This window comes from Bubalus bubalis, chromosome 15, assembly GCF_019923935.1.
Source record: "Bubalus bubalis isolate 160015118507 breed Murrah chromosome 15, NDDB_SH_1, whole genome shotgun sequence".
NCBI classification, from domain to species: domain Eukaryota; kingdom Metazoa; phylum Chordata; class Mammalia; order Artiodactyla; family Bovidae; genus Bubalus; species Bubalus bubalis.
The window spans coordinates 34,525,581-34,541,532 of NC_059171.1; the positions used below are offsets into that span (position 1 = coordinate 34,525,581).

General features: G+C 39.6%; 1 protein-coding gene across 1 annotated transcript; it reads left to right on the top strand.

The window, feature by feature from the left end:
• Positions 1–1,538: 1,538 nt before the first annotated feature.
• Positions 1,539–6,622, top strand: UTP23 (UTP23 small subunit processome component). The gene is made up of 3 exons (XM_006061042.4): positions 1,539–1,828; positions 5,095–5,269; positions 6,178–6,622. Exons 1-3 carry the CDS (start codon positions 1,641–1,643, stop codon positions 6,559–6,561), a joined length of 747 nt encoding a protein of 248 aa, XP_006061104.4. The 5' UTR covers positions 1,539–1,640; the 3' UTR covers positions 6,562–6,622.
• The last annotated feature ends 9,330 nt before the right edge of the window (positions 6,623–15,952 follow it).

Genomic DNA, 15,952 nt, shown 5'->3' on the forward strand with positions numbered 1-15,952 from the left:
ACATAGAACAACAGACTGATTCCAAATAGGAAAAGGAGTACGTCAAGGCTGTATATTGTCACCCTGCTTATTTAAATTATATGCAGAGCACATCATGAGAAACACTGGGCTGGAAGAAGAACAATCTGGAATCAAGATTGCCGGGAGAAATATCAATAACCTCAGTATGCAGATGACACCACCCTTATGGCAGAAAGTGAAGAGGAACTCAAAAGCCTCTTGATGAAGGTGAAAGTGGAGAGTGAAAAAGTTGGCTTAAAGCTCAACATTCAGAAAACGAAGATCATGGCATCTGGTCTCATCACTTCATGGGAAATAGATGGGGAAACAGTGGAAACAGCGTCAGACTATTTTGGGGGGCTCTAAAATCACAGCAGATGGTGATTGCAGCCGTGAAATTACAAGATGCTTACTCCTTGGAAGGAAAGTTAGGACCAACCTAGATAGCATATTCAAAAGCAGAGACGTTACTTTGCCAACAAAGGTCCGTCTAGTCAAGTCTATGGTTTTTCCAGTGGTCATGTATGGATGTGAGAATTGGACTGTGAAGAAAGCTGAGTGCCGAAGAATTGATGCTTTTGAACTGTGGTGCTGGAGAAGACTCTTGAGAGTCCCTTGGACTGCAAGGAGATCCAACCAGTCCATCCTAAAGGAGACCAGTCCTGGATGTTCATTGGACTGATGCTGAGGCTGAAACTCCAATACTTTGGCCACCTCATGGGAAGAGTTGACTCATTGTAAAAGACCCTGATGCTGGGAAAGATTGAGGGCAGGAGGAGAAGAGGACGACAGAGGATGAGATGGCTAGATGGCATCACGGACTCGATGCACATGAGTTTGGGTGAATTCCGGGAATTGGTGATGGACAGGGAGGCCTGGTGTGCTGCGTTTCATGGGGTCGCAAAGAGTCGGATACGACTGAGCGACTGAACTGAACTGAACATTAAAGGAGGAAATACAAAGTAACTCATCTAGAACAGTGCCTAGGATATATTAAGTCTCAATATTTTCACTGATTATTATAACGCCAATTTTTCAGCTGCTGCACCAAATAACACGAAAGGGGGTGTGGGTGTGTGTGTGTGTGTGTGTGTGTGTGTGTGTGTGCTCGCGCGCGCGCGCGTGCGCCAAATCGCTTCAGTCGTGATCGACTCTTCGCGACCTTATGGACTGTAGCCCACCACCAGGCTCCTCTGTCCATGGAATTCTCAAGGCAAATTCTTGAGAATCTGAAGTGGGTTGCCATGCCCTCCTCCAGGGGATCTTCCCGATCCAGGGATTGAACTGCCGTCCCTTAACATCCACCTACATTGGCAGGCGGGTTCTTTACCACTAGCGCCACCAGCGTGTAGTATTTTCAGTCTGACACCTGACTGCGCATGCTCGCCCCTAATCACACAGCTAGTTGTTTTCCCGCTTAAGCGCAAGCTCCGCCTCCGAGGGCGTGCCCCTTAGAGCGCGGGCACCACGATGAAGCGCGCGCTCGACTGGGTGTGACGTAAATCGGGGCGACAGATAGGGTGTTTGCTTCCGGGGCCAAGGGTATTTGTTTCCGGGCAAACAGATATTGCCGGTCGTGGGCTAGTTTATTGGTTCGAAGCTGCCTCCTGGTCGGGTGGCCTGGGTCCGGGAAGCCAGGCATGAAGATCACCAGGCAGAAACATGCGAAGAAGCATCTTGGCTTCTTCCGCAATAATTTTGGAGTCCGCGAGCCATACCAGATACTGCTGGACGGCACTTTCTGTCAGGCGGCTCTACGGGGCCGCATCCAGCTGCGAGAGCAGTTGCCCCGCTACCTCATGGCGGAGACTCAGCTGTGCACCACCAGGTGGGCCTGGCCGGTCCGGGTGGAGGCTCGGGGGACCCGCGGGTGCGGTAGCAGCCGGGCCGCAGCTCGCAGGCATTCATTGCGAGCCCTGCAGGGGCAAAGCGCCCCGCCCAGTAGGAGTTGACCGTTCAGCCGGGCCGCGGAGGAGGGTGGGCGAGTATCTATCGTGTAGACAGATGGTAGTATCATGGGGGTATTTGCTTGTCGTTAGTCTGGAGGACAAGCACATGTCCTTTGCAGTCCAACCTGGCTTCCGACCCCAGTGCTACCGGTTTTGTGATTCCGGCAAGTTATTTAATCTCTCTTGAGCCTAGAATTACTCATCTGTTTAAAAAAAAAAAGCTCGTAACTACTTATAATTTTGCTATAGAAGTCTGACGAGGTATAGTATTTGGGGATCGTTTATTGGTATCTCAAAACCTATCTTCTCGAAGTGGTTGCTGGTGGTTCGCAAAGCTTTTCCCAGTTTAAGAATTTTTCAAGCTTCACAACTGCCTCATGGTGTAACATCTTCGATTCCCAGAAAGATAAGGCCAGACTCGATGTTAAGAACTTTGTGCAAGGTCCTCTGTTTATTCAGCTGCCTTTTTTGAGCGCCAACAATATGCCAGGCACTGCTCTAGCCAGAGGATAACTGGATGAACAGGATGATCTCCCAAACCGAATGGCCAGCAAAGTGCATAAAGTGTTAGTCGTTCAGTCCTGTCCGACTCGGCAATGCTATGGACTGTATCCTCTCAGGCTCCTCTGTCCGTGAAATTCTCCAGGCAAGAATACTGGAGTGGGTTGCATAAATCAACCGCTAATTGATACGTTTGACTCCAAGTGTAGTTTCCCCATTTCCTCAAAGTGTGGAAACATGTAAGATGAAACCATGTGGGGTTGTTTAGAGGGAGGGTGGAATCAAGGAAGGTTTCATAGAGGAAGTGACTTGAGCTCAGTCACAGTTCAGTTCTGAAGGGAAGGACATATTTTGAGTGAAAGATCCCTTGTAGAACTCCTGAACGAAGGAGTGGAGTTGTGAAATGCAAGGGAAAGAGGTTAGAGCACAGTGTATACTCCGGAAAGAAGCTGGGAAGAAGATAGAGGCTGCATAACAAAGAACTACTATTCATAAACTTAGTTTTTTTTCTCCTTTGTAGAATATTTCCTTTAAAAAGTGAAAAAAGAAAATTTAAATGACTATAAGACCACACCAATCACTTACTACTGTCATTCATCCAGTTCTTTGCGCACACACACACATAAGAATGGGCTCTTACTTTGCATATGATATTAATGGCCTGCCCTTCTCACCTAATAGTACTCCATAAACAGCTTTCTGTATTCAGAACTTCATACAGATTTCATCCAGTTAGAGAGCTTCAGATGGGACATAGATATCCTTAATTTTTGATCCCCTTTTCCTTCAGGACTGCCAGATCCTGATGGCCTGTGCTCCAGAGTTGATTTCTTCTGTCTACAAGTCTTGTCCATTTAGCTCTATCTGTCATAAATATTAATATTTTTAATACAGTCTGTAATATACATATGTTTGAGAAGTAGTGGGTGAAATTATATTTTGCTGCATTTTTCCCCATAAAGAATTTAGCTTCTGAACTTCTGGAATATTTCATGCACAAAAATAGAATAGCATGACAAAATATCTACCACCCAGCTTTTGCAGTTATTGACATGACTATTCTTACTCATTTATTTCCCCCACCCCCCCTTAACCTTACTGATAGGTTATTTTAAAGCATATTGTTCTGTTAATTCTTGGTGTGTGTCAAGAGGTAAATGCTATCAGACATGATAAATATCTTCTAGAAAAGATAACTGCAGCTATGCAAGGGGTGAGTTGGAGAAGCAAGAGAATGAAGACAGGTAAACCCATTTTTTGGTTGTCTAGTCAAGAAATAATGGGAGAGAGGAAAGGCAGGAACCCCAGGGTTTTACAAGGAGATGTCACAGAAGTAAATACCAAGCTGAGATAGAACTATCCACCTATGGGGCAGGGTAGAGGTGGGAGTGAGAAAGCGAAGATCAAATAGGATTTCGGATTTCTAAACAAGGTATCTGAGAAGATAATAAATTCAAAGCATTAGCAAGCCCTGGAGAAGTTTGGAGACAGGAAAGTAGTTTGATTTTAGACATAGTGAATATGATGAAGAGCTGATGGTAGGCCATCCATGGGAAATATTCAGTAAATGTTTGCCAATTTACTCCTGAAATTCAGAATAGCATTCAAAATGGGTAACTGTAGAAAGCAAAATCTCTTCAAACAAATAAACTAATGGGATGATAAAGGGGTTGAGGCAAGGTAGAGACAGGCAAGGGTTGGCTCAGGTTGAAGAACCTTTTGACTCACTATTTTTCATAATTTTTAAGTGGAATAGAGGAAGTACCTGAGGATCTTATTAAAATGCTAATATTTCACTCCTCCATAAGAGGTTCAGATTTGTGGATGAGAAATTAGGCTTCCCAGGTGGTAAAGTTGTGAAGAATCGTCTGCCAATGCAGGAGACGCAGGTTCAATCCCTGGGTTAGGACGACCCTCTGAAGTAGGAAATGGCAACCCACTCCAGTATTTTTGCCTGGAAAATTCCATGGACACAGGAGCCTGGTGAGCTATAGTCCATGGGGTTTCAAAGAGTTGGACATGACTGAATTCCTGAGCACACACACATTGGTAACAGTTTGAAAAACGGCACCTTAATATGAAAATGCAAAGTGAAAGAAAGTTGTGATTGCTTTTAAACAAGCTGGTGAATTGAGAATGTTTACTTGTCTGAGCTGAAAATACTCTAAAGATGTATCGATTTGTACTTGAAACAGAAGCCTTTAGCACTACGGTTGGGGCTTCTGTTGTCAAACTACTTAGATTCACATTTCACTCTACAAACAACTTTTAGTTGTTTGAATTTGGGCATGTTACTTGAAATCTCCCAGAATGAGCTGTTCTAAAATAAGGATAATTTTAAAGGAAGCTGCCCAACTTTGTAGGGCTGTTTTGAGATAAGGGAGAATTTATGTCAAGAGCAGTTAGCATGCTGCCTGCATATGATAAATGTTCAGTACGTTTCAGCTCTTCATTAAGTTCCTTCTACTTGGTGTATGCATTTTTCCAGGTCTTTTGAGGTCATTTCCAGGTCATTTTTCCATGGTTACTGTATGGCTTGTAGTTTTTGAAAAAGAACTGAGATTGTTTTTTATACTTGCTTTATGTGAATAACTGATATGCATCTGTTATAATTGTGAGCTGCTAATAACATTTTATTTTCCAGATGTGTGTTAAAAGAGTTGGAAACATTGGGAAAGGACTTATATGGGGCAAAGCTGATTGCCCAGAAATGCCAGGTTCGAAATTGTCCCCATTTCAAGAATGCAGTGAGTGGATCAGAATGTCTGCTTTCCATGGTGGAAGATGGAAATCCTCACCATTATTTCCTGGCAACACAGGTGACACAAGTTTTAAAATCAGTCAATTTTAATCATCTCTGTTTATACTTTATGTGGAGCTATTTGTCATTAGAAGAAATTAGATGGATTAAGCATAATGGTTTTCTTCTTCATTACTAAAATATCCTTTTAAATAAAAAATTATTGACATAGAGATATGATGATATGTTTTAGGGCTCTTAAAAGGAAAGTAAGTAGAGCAAAGATTTTACATTTTATGTTTATACATGTTTTTTCATGTGTCTATATTTCATACTATTTATGTATATATGTATTTATATATTCATGTGTATTCATATTTACATATGAATACATATATTCAGAAAGTTGTGTTTCATATTATTTAAGACCATACCACCAGTATGGAACTCTTTCAGGCTTTTAAAGACTGGGATGCAGGGGAAGAGAGACTCTCTGGGTGAATATTAATAAGTTCACATACGTACAGATTTCCTTAAATATGCTTGTGGAATATTAAAATTACACAGTTAGAAGCAGAGCTAAGTGAAGAATCTGAGTCAGCTAGTTCCTACTTTATTTCTATTCTTTCGATCTCTGTGAGCATTCTTGAAACATGTATCAGAGTAGGAATGATGGATATCACCTAACATGTTTACCTTTGCATTAGTTTGTATTTTGAGGTCCTAGAAAATTAGTGGTCTTAGAATACTGATCAGTATAGAATATTGATAATTCCAGTTCACATTGTTGATGCTTAACTGTGCTCAGTTTTTATGTTTTTCTTCTTTTGTCATAAAATATACTACCGTTAGGGGGACATACTGATTTGAAAAGTAAAACCGGTGATCTTTTATTTTTAGTATAATCCTCTCTAAGTTCTTAGAAATCTATTTAAGATATCTAATTATTATATTTGAACTAAATAATTCTATTTTTCTCTGTAATAGGATCAGAATTTGTCTATGAAAGTAAAGAAAAAGCCTGGAATTCCTCTCATGTTTATTATTCAGAACACTATAGTCTTGGACAAACCTTCTCCCAAAACGATCGCGTTTGTTAAAGCAGTAGAGTCCGGTCAGCTTGTCTCAGTGCATGAGAAACAGAGTATCAAGCAACTCAAAGAGGAACAGGGTTTAGTAAAAGACCCAGAACAGAGAAGAAGAAAAAAGCGCAAGAAAGTAAGTGGCCCCAATCCTCTTAGCTGTTTGAAGAAAAAGAAAAAAACACAGGATATGAACTCATCTGCCTCGGAAAAGAAAAGGAAAAGAAAAAGAATCCGAAACAGATCTACGTCAAAAGTACTTGCTGAAAAGCAGAATGCAGAAGGGTAATAAGTCCTTTGGTTACTTTTAAAGACTTTCAAATATGAAAATAAATTTCTTTTAGAAACTGTGAAAGTACTTATTTTTATAAATGAATATTGACCCACAAGCCTTTATAAAATTATTTTTTAAAAACCAGTGGATGTATTTAGGTGTAATCATGTTTACTTTTCTTACAGAACTTAGAGGGTTTTTTTTTTTTTTAATGTAAAACTGTTAATCTTTTTCTGTCTTAGTGCTGTCCCCCACCCTCCAACATTATGTGGAGATGGTTTAAAAATATAGTACCAAAATGCTTGTGACTAAAAAAGAGGTAATCCTTCTCATCCTTCTTTCATGTTCACAGAAGAAACTTACTCTTGCAACTTATATAGTGTTTGTAGAATTTACCTTTATGTTTCCAAATAATATGAATATGTTGCTGTCTTTTGATCTGCTGATTATTTATTAACTTTCTACTGGAAAGAGTGAAAATTTTGCTTACTTATTTTACTTCACCATTTTTCTAGTAAATTAATATTTCAGTATTTTTACATCCCAAATTCAGTATTTTCATTATGAAGACTACCAACTTAATTTACTACTGAACCAGGTATTACTGCATGCTGTGGTTGACTTTATTTCTTATATTACTTTTTTTGTTATTTCAGAAGTTAATAATGGGCTCATTTTCTTCTAGCATCTGACTTGATCTTGCCATATTCAATAATTCTGGAAAGGATCTCATAATTTTCTATATGATTGTTGTTGTTCAGTTGCTAAGTCATGTCTGACTCTTTGCAACCCCATGGACTGCGGAACACCAGGCTCTTCTGCCCTTCACTATCTCCTGGAATTTGCTTAAATTGGTGTTCACTGAGTCCGTGATGCTATCTGATCATCTCACCCTCTGCCTCCCACTTCTTTTGCCTGTGATCTTTCCCAGCGTCAGGGTCTTTTCCAATGAATTGGCTCTTCTCATCAGGTGGCCAAACTATTGGAGCTTCAACTTCAGCATCAGTCTTTCCAATGAATATTCAGAGTTGATTTCCCTTAGGATTGACTGGTTTGATCTCCTTGCAGTCCAATGGACTCTGAGGAGTCTTTTCCAGCACCATGATTAGAAAGTATCTTTTTTTTTAATATAAATTTATTTATTTATATTAGAGGCTAATTACTTTACAATATTGTATTGGTTTTGCCATACATCAACATGAATCCGCCACGGGTGTAGTTCTTTGGTGCTCAGCTTCTCTATGGTCCAGCTCTCATGTGTATATATGACTACTGGAAAAACCATAATATCAGGTAATTTCTTTCCCCTGGTGATACTTCTGGAGCCAGCTCTCTGACCTCCAATGTGGAAACATTTTCTGCCAGGTATATTCCTCAGCTATCACCTAGGTATTTCCTGTTCTTATCCAGAGAATCTATTCTGTAGCCTAGATTCTTCCTTCTTGGTTTCCTCTAATGTGGTGGAGCATAGAGTGTGCAGGAGGTACATTTTTTGAGGCTCAACCAGTGTGTCTAAACTTATATTTATTGTATCAATAATCTAGCAAGATAAAGAATTCTCTATTCCTAATTGTTTATAAGACCCTAGGGGGGAAAATCCCTTTACTCATTTTGAGTTCCATTTGTCCAGTGGAGAGGATGATTTTCTTTCAGGTATACATGTTAACTTCAATGACAAGAATTCTCTTCCATTCTTGGAATAATACTCTCTCAGATTGGCTTTAAATATTGTTTTTAAAATGTCTAAATAGTTCAATTAGGAATTGAATAATCTAACTTTTCTTTTTTAGGCCCCTCCCAAATTGTTTCAATCATCAATCAGGCCAAAATTAAAATGTTTTTACACTGTAAGATTGAAGTATAAAGTTCTTAGATTAATCAGTAGTTCCTGACTTTGAGAGTCTGTGATACCTTCAAATAGTGGTTCTTAGTCTGTATCCTTATAATATCATGATCATGTATGAAGTACTTCATGAATAAGTTCTTATTTATGGCTAAAATAAATGACTTTAAAAATATGAGACAATTCAAATTTATTCCTATAGAAATATTCTCAGTTGAATTTAGAGATGCTTTTTTGATGGAAAGTGGAATTTTAGCTTTACACCAGGAACACCACATAGGCTGTATTACCTCTCAAGCCAGGTGAGTGTTTTCTGTTGTCATTTCATGATTCTGTTTTAAATTGTTTATGTGGGAACATTTTTTTTAAAAAGGAAAGCGAAAGTACTAGAAAAAGGTGAAGATAGTTCTATAGTTTTGTGAGGAGAAAACATTTGTCAGTAATGACAAGAGTTGAGATTACTAAATGTAGACAAACTGATAAAGCAAGTGAAATGCACACTGATGATACTTGTTTCAACGTTCTCAAATGCATAAATTTTAGGTATTTTTCTTTTTAACAAGGTTTGATTGCCTATTAATAGAACTGGTGAGCTGGGAAAGTCAAGTCATTTTTATAAAATAGTAATTTTTAAAATAAAAAAGTACTATGCATTATAAAACATTTAATATCTTAAAATTTTGATTGCTGCTAAGTTGCACACACAGTATCCAACTCTGTGTGACCCCATAGATGGCAGCCCACCAGGCTCCCCCATCCCTGGGATTCTCCGGAGTGGGTTGCCATTTCCTTCTCCAATGCATGAAAGTGAAAAGTGAAAGTGAGGTTGCTCAGTCGTGTCCGACCCTTAGCGACCCCATGGACTGCGGCCTACCAGGCTCCTCCGTCCATGGGAGTTTCCAGGCAAGAGTACTGGAGTGGGTTGGTGAGCTGGGAAAGTCAAGTCATTTTTATAAAATAGTAATTTTTAAAATATAAAAGTACAATGCATTATAAAACATTTAATATTTTAAAACTTTGATTAGTCATATGTATTTTTTCTTGGCAAAGTTTACTCTAAATGTAACAAAAGGATCTCATATCTTTGTACTCGTTCTTCAGTGAATATTACCCGTTGCTAGTGCTAGTTGCTTTATTTCTCTGTACAAATTAGAGAAGGAAGTGGTGGGCCGTAGGAGTATGCACATATAGTCCATTTTGTGGTTTGGAAAAGAAAATGTTAAGAACCTCTTTACAGGATAGCAACTTGTGTTGTTGGGGATAAAATACATGTGCTTTTGCATTCTCTGAAGTTTGCCAGACTTCAGATTCTATATTCCCTATATTTTCAAAGCGCTACAGCCATTTCTAAAAGGAACCAGTCATAGCTACCTGGTGGCAGGTTGATTACACTGGATCCTTTCCATCATGGATGGAGTAGAAATTTATCCTTAATGGAATAGAGCCTATTCTATATTGAATCTTCTTTTCTTTCCCATTATGCTTATGTCAGTATCACTTAACAAAATGCCTTATTTGCCAACGTGGTATTCTGTCAACACTGCTTCTGATCAAGGAATTTGTGGTATTAAATGGTCTTGCTCTAATATGTCATTATGTAAGTAATGCTATTTTGGAGACAACACCTTGAAAGGATGGATATTCTCTTAGAAGAATATCTTAAGACACAGTATAAGATTTGAACCAGAGGTCACATATGGTGTGTCACTTCCATAGCTAGAATATATGGGTACAGAAATTAAAGAATGGAAGTCTGAGTACTTCCTCTTACTATTATGTTTTATAACCCACTCAGAATTTTTACTTGCCCTCAAACTTTGAGCTTTGCTGGCTTGGGGGAGTCTAGTTCCCAAAGGAGAAATGCTTCTACCAAGGGAAGAACAATAATTCATTAATTTGGAAGATGAGACTGCCGCCAGGTCATTTGGGGGCTTCTTTTTTTAAACACTTATTTTTGTTTGGCTGCACTGGGTTTTGATCGTTGCACGCGGGCTTCTCATTGCAGTGGCTTCTCTCGTGACCGAGCACAGGCACTAGAGCGCGCAGGCTCAGTAGTTGTGGTGCACGTGGGCTTAGTTGCTTCACGGCATGTGGGGTCTTCCCAAATCAGGGACTGAACCCGTGTCTCCTTTTTTGGCAGGCAGATTCTTTAACACTGAGCCATCAGGGAAGCCCTCAGCTAACATCTTGGCTGATTTCATGTGAGACAGGACCACTCAGTTAAGTCACTCATGAGTTCTTAACCCATGGAAACTATGTGAGATACACGTTTGCTGCTGTAAGCAAATAAATTTTGCAATAGTTTGTTATGTAGCAAAACAACTAATATAATAATGGAAGTTTAAAATATCAAATATGACCTTGTGACCAGTTACATAAATTGTGCCTCTAACAGCTATGAGTATTTTCTTTCTTGTTATGTGTATATGTATCTAGAGCTATATGTGCTTAGTTGCTCAGTCGTATCTGACTCTGTAGCCGGCCTACCAGGCTCCTCTGTCCATGGGGATTCTCCAGGCAAGAATACTGGAGTGGGTTGCTATGCCCTCTTCCAGGGGATCTTCCCAACCCAGGATCGAACCCAGATCTACATTGCAGGTAGATTCTTTACCATCTGAACCACCAGGGAAGCCCAATAACTATGTGTATATGTATATATAATATGCATACACATGTACATTATATAACTCTTGCCTGGAAAATCCCATGGACGAAGGAGCCTAGTATGCTGCAGTCCATGGGGTCGCTCAGAGTCGGACACGACTGAAGTGACTTAGCAGTAGCATACATTATATAAATGTTATATAAATATATGTGCATATACATTATGTATAAATGTACAATATATATATAAAAGAATCATACATTCACACATATATACTATCTTTTCCTAATTAATTTTTACATGTTTTTTAAATTTATTTTTTATTGAAGTACAGTTGATTTACAATGTTGTATTCATTTCTTCTGTACAGCAGTGACTCAGTTTTACACATATATACATTCTTTTTTAATATTCTTTTCCATTATGGTTTATCCCAGGATATTGACTATAGTTCCGTCTGCTATACATTAGGTCCTTGTTGGTTATCCTTTCTATATGTGATAGTTTCCATCTATTAACCCCAAACTCCCAGTCCTCGCTCTCCCACCCACTACAAGTTTTTCTTATTTGAGATTAACTTTACCATTTAATCTTTTGGTAACAATTTCAGCTGGGACTGAGATTGAAATTAAGGGGTTATTAGCATAGCCTGTGTAGCTACAATGACCATTAGTATTTTGCATCTTCTGATTTTGTGAAGTGTGAGAATAACTTCTTTTGTATGAAGGATAGTTGCATCATACAACTGGGAGTTGTTGAATTATTGTATGAAAATTTAAAGTGTAAAGAAGGGTGCATATGAATCCTGGGTAGCCAAAGGTGAGTCAGCTCCAAGTCCACCTTTATGTACTCTATATTGTGGCGCTGGAGCTTTGCAAACCACAGTTCTCTGGTGGCAGTTTTCTCTTAGATTCTGCCAAGGAGGGGCACTAAGGCAGGACCTGGAAGGAGCATGGAAGAAGAAAGGTTGTGCTGCTTCCTGTGAACTTACTATAGACTCCTTGAGTGTCTGGGGTTCTTGAGAGTGCCACTTCTTCACTCTGCTGCAGTTTCTTGCCAGCAGTCCCTAATCTAATTATAACACTTGTAGAACAGGTCTTTTGCCTGCACCCCTTACCCCCACCAGAAAGCCGGCACTAGCTGGCTGGAGCCCATTCTGAGCTGAGAGACACTGGAGTTTGCCTTCTCATCTATTTCAGCTCCAAGGGCTCCTTCTCCGTGTTCTGTTTTAATAATCTTTAAAATTTCTTAAAATTATTTTTGGTTGTGCTGGGTCTTTGCTGCTTTTGTGTGGGCCTTCTCCAGTTGTGGCGAGCGGGGGCTACTCTCTGTTGAGATGTGTGGGCATCTCGTTGCGGTGGCTTCTCTCATGGAGCTCGGGCTCTAGGAGCGCGAGCTTCGGTAGTTGCAGCATGTGGGCTCTAGAGTGCGAGAGCTTCAGCAGTTGTGATGAACAGGCTTAGTTGCTCTGAGGCACGTGGAATCTTCCCAGACTCATGTCCCCAGTCAGCATTGGCAGATGGATTCTTATCCAGTGGGCCACCAGGGAAGTCCTGTTTTAATAATTCTAACCTCTTCCCTCTATCCCTTTGCTTTAAGGGCAGAAGTTGGTTCCTGCAGTTGCTACCTCCAGAATTTTTAGGGTTCTCTTCTACTGTTTAGTGTCCTGGTTAACAACTTGATACCTGATTAATATGTGTTTGTATTAAATTATCTCTTTCACATGACTGGTGTTGTTTTTCTCTCCCAGCTAGTCCCCAGTCTAAGGGTTCCAGTTAGCCAGGCCTGATTCAGGTGTTCATTCTGGAGCTAGAGGTGAAGGGGTCAGCTCTTCTCAAATTGTATAGACTGAGATTGGATAAGGTTTAGTCTTCCTCAAAGAAAAAATGGGATACTATTATAAAGAGAGGTGAGGAGGGATCAGGCAAAAAAATCACATCTGAATATGAGGATAATCTTTAAAGATAATGAGAAGTTTTCACAACCTTTTTCTCCCATATAAAAATAGCCCAAATAAAATTATTGTGAAAGTGAAAAGACAAATGGAAATCAGATACCATTTCACGTTCACTAGGATGGGTTATAATCACATAGACAGGAAATAACAAGTGTTGTTAAGGATGTGGAGAAATTGGAACCCACATACATTGCTCGTGAGAGTATAAAATGGTGCAGCTGCTTTGGCAATCCCTCAAATGCTTAAACAGCATTATCGTTTTATCCAGCAATTCTTTCCCAGGTATATCCCCAAGAGAAATGAAAGCATGTGCCCACACAAAACTTGAACATAAAAATTCATAGCAGGATTATTCATAATACCAAAAAGTGAAGACAACCCAAATGTCCATTAACTGATAATGGATAAATGTGATATATATATATATATATATCTCCATATAATTTATTTGGCAATAAAAAGAAATACCTATGCATACTACAACATGAATGAATCTGGAAATACGCTAAGTGAAAGAAACCAGTCACAAAGGATCATATAGTGTATTATTCCATTTATATGAAATGTTAAAAATGGGCAAATCTATAGAGGCAAAGTGGATACCTAGGGGCTAGAAAAGGTGAGAGGATGGAGGCAAGGGGTACAGGATTTTGGAGTAATGAAATATTCTACAGTTGATTATGGTGATTAGATGTACAACATTGTGGGCATATTAAATCCTTGAATCTGTACACTTTAAATGGGTGAATTGTGTTATGTGAATTATATCTCAGTAAAACTGTTAAAAAGTATTGCACAAAAGTATACAGGGGACTTCCCAGTGGTACATAGAATGGTACATTCTTTACCATACAATGACTCTGATAAAGAATCCACCTGCCAATGCAGAAGACTCAAGTTCAATCCCCAGTTCAGGGAGATCCCCTGGAGTAGGAAATGGCAACCCACTACAGTATTCTGACCTGGAAAAGCCCATGGACAGAGGAGCCTGGTGGGCTATAGTCCATGGGGTTGTAGAAGAGTTGAAGACAACTCAGCGACTAAACAACAGGTGTACAATACATACTTTTTATTCATGAATTAGTCGTACAACCAAGTGGATTGAACAAAATATATTTCTGTGCTCTGAATATTTTAAAGGAGCAGCTGAAGAAGAAGAAAAAAAAATGTATGAATTGTTTCCAGTTTCTTTAAAGGAAAAAAAATTACCAACAAGCTCTTTGGGTGGTAATATTTCATTTCTTTTTGTCCTAGAAATGAATCTGAAGTGGCTCTCTGCCAGTTTGCTCATGCTCATTAGCCACTCCCTGATGCAGTCAGAAAAATACCATCTGTTCCTTTCAGTTGTCAAAAAGTTACAAATTATCTAAACCTTTCCACAGGTAGTAAATCCTGAAAAGGTACATCTTCCAAATGATCATCATTTTCTATAACTATTGTACAATGATATTTTGTTTAACTTGATGTGAAAATGATAATCCCTAGATAATGAAATCTCCAAAACTGAATTAGCAAATGCCAGTATTTTACATGGTGAGCAATATGAGCATGGTGCTGTTTAGCTGTATGATGTAACAATGTCCATACTGGCACTTAGAAAGTTTTCTGTATTCAGGAAGAGCAGGGCATGAAAGGAAATTATCTGGGAATCGCATGGATGTTTAGAAGAGTCATATTTATTGTTAGCATATGCTCTCCATGTTTGTGCCTGTTAGAATGATGGCGATCCCAGACATCTGGGCAGGTAGGTAGCATCCCTGATTAGAATAATTCAGTGTTTTTTTAAAAGTAAGTTAATTTTTGGTTGCACTGGGTCTTTGTTTCTACACGCAGGCTTTCTCTAGTTGCGAGTGGGGGGCTACCCTTCGTTGGAGTGCACAGACTTCTCATTGCAGTGGTTTCTCTTGCTGTAGAGCACAGACTCTAGGCACACAGGCTTCAGCAATTGCAGCACGTGGGCTCAGGAGTTGCAGCCTGATGGCTCTAGACTGCGGGCTCAGTATTTGTGCGGTATTTGTGTGGCTCAGTATTTGTGTGGCTCAGTATTTGTGTGGCACACAAGCTTTACTGGCCCTTGACATGTGGAATCTTCCCGGATCAGGGGTCGTACCCGTATCTTCTGCGCTGACAGGTGGATTCTTGTCCACTATCCCACCAGAGAACTACTAGGGTTTGTATGTCTCATCGTTTCTTCAAACAGTACCTTTACACACTTAGAGTTATCACTAGGCTTTTCTTTGATTAAAGTTCACAGACAACGGCTTTTATTTTACCCTTGTTTTCCAGTAGTGCTTGATGTCATTTCTGGCACCTAGGTCCTTAGTAAATGTTGAATGAGTGAGTGAGTGAGTGAATGAATGAATGAATGAATCAAACTGGATGGAATGAACTCTATTATTATCACCTGTATTCCAGGGTCTCTAGCCTTCCTAACTCATGACTGTCAGTATCACACTGTTTCTTTATTGTGTGACAAAATAGGGACCATTTAAATTTGCTTGCCAATGTAGCACATACATGAGGAGGGCATGGCAACCCACTCCAGCAGTCTTGCCTGGAGAATCCCCATGGACAGAGGAGCCTGGTGCGCCAGTCCATGGGGTTGCAAGAGTCGGATGTGACTGAGTGACTCAGCATAGCACAGCACATAGCACATACATAGCTCCAGACTTCATTCCTCGAGCACTTTGCTATTTGGAAATAACCAGTCGTTAGAAAAAAAGAATCTTATATTTTGGTGAAAGGGAAGAAATACTTAGAAATACGTTTGATTGGCAAAATACCATGTATCCTAACTGAAAAGTTGTTTATTTCATATGCTTCTAAAATTATTGACTACTTCTCTCTTCACTGTGTTATGAATTATTCTGATTGTGGTAAAATGACAATGGGTACATATTGTGGGTATTGAGAGTGTCCACTTCGTTGCACATAAGACACATTCTTTGTTAGAACAAGTGTGGTTGTAGTGCATGACTACCCATGGGGCCCCTCCATCAAT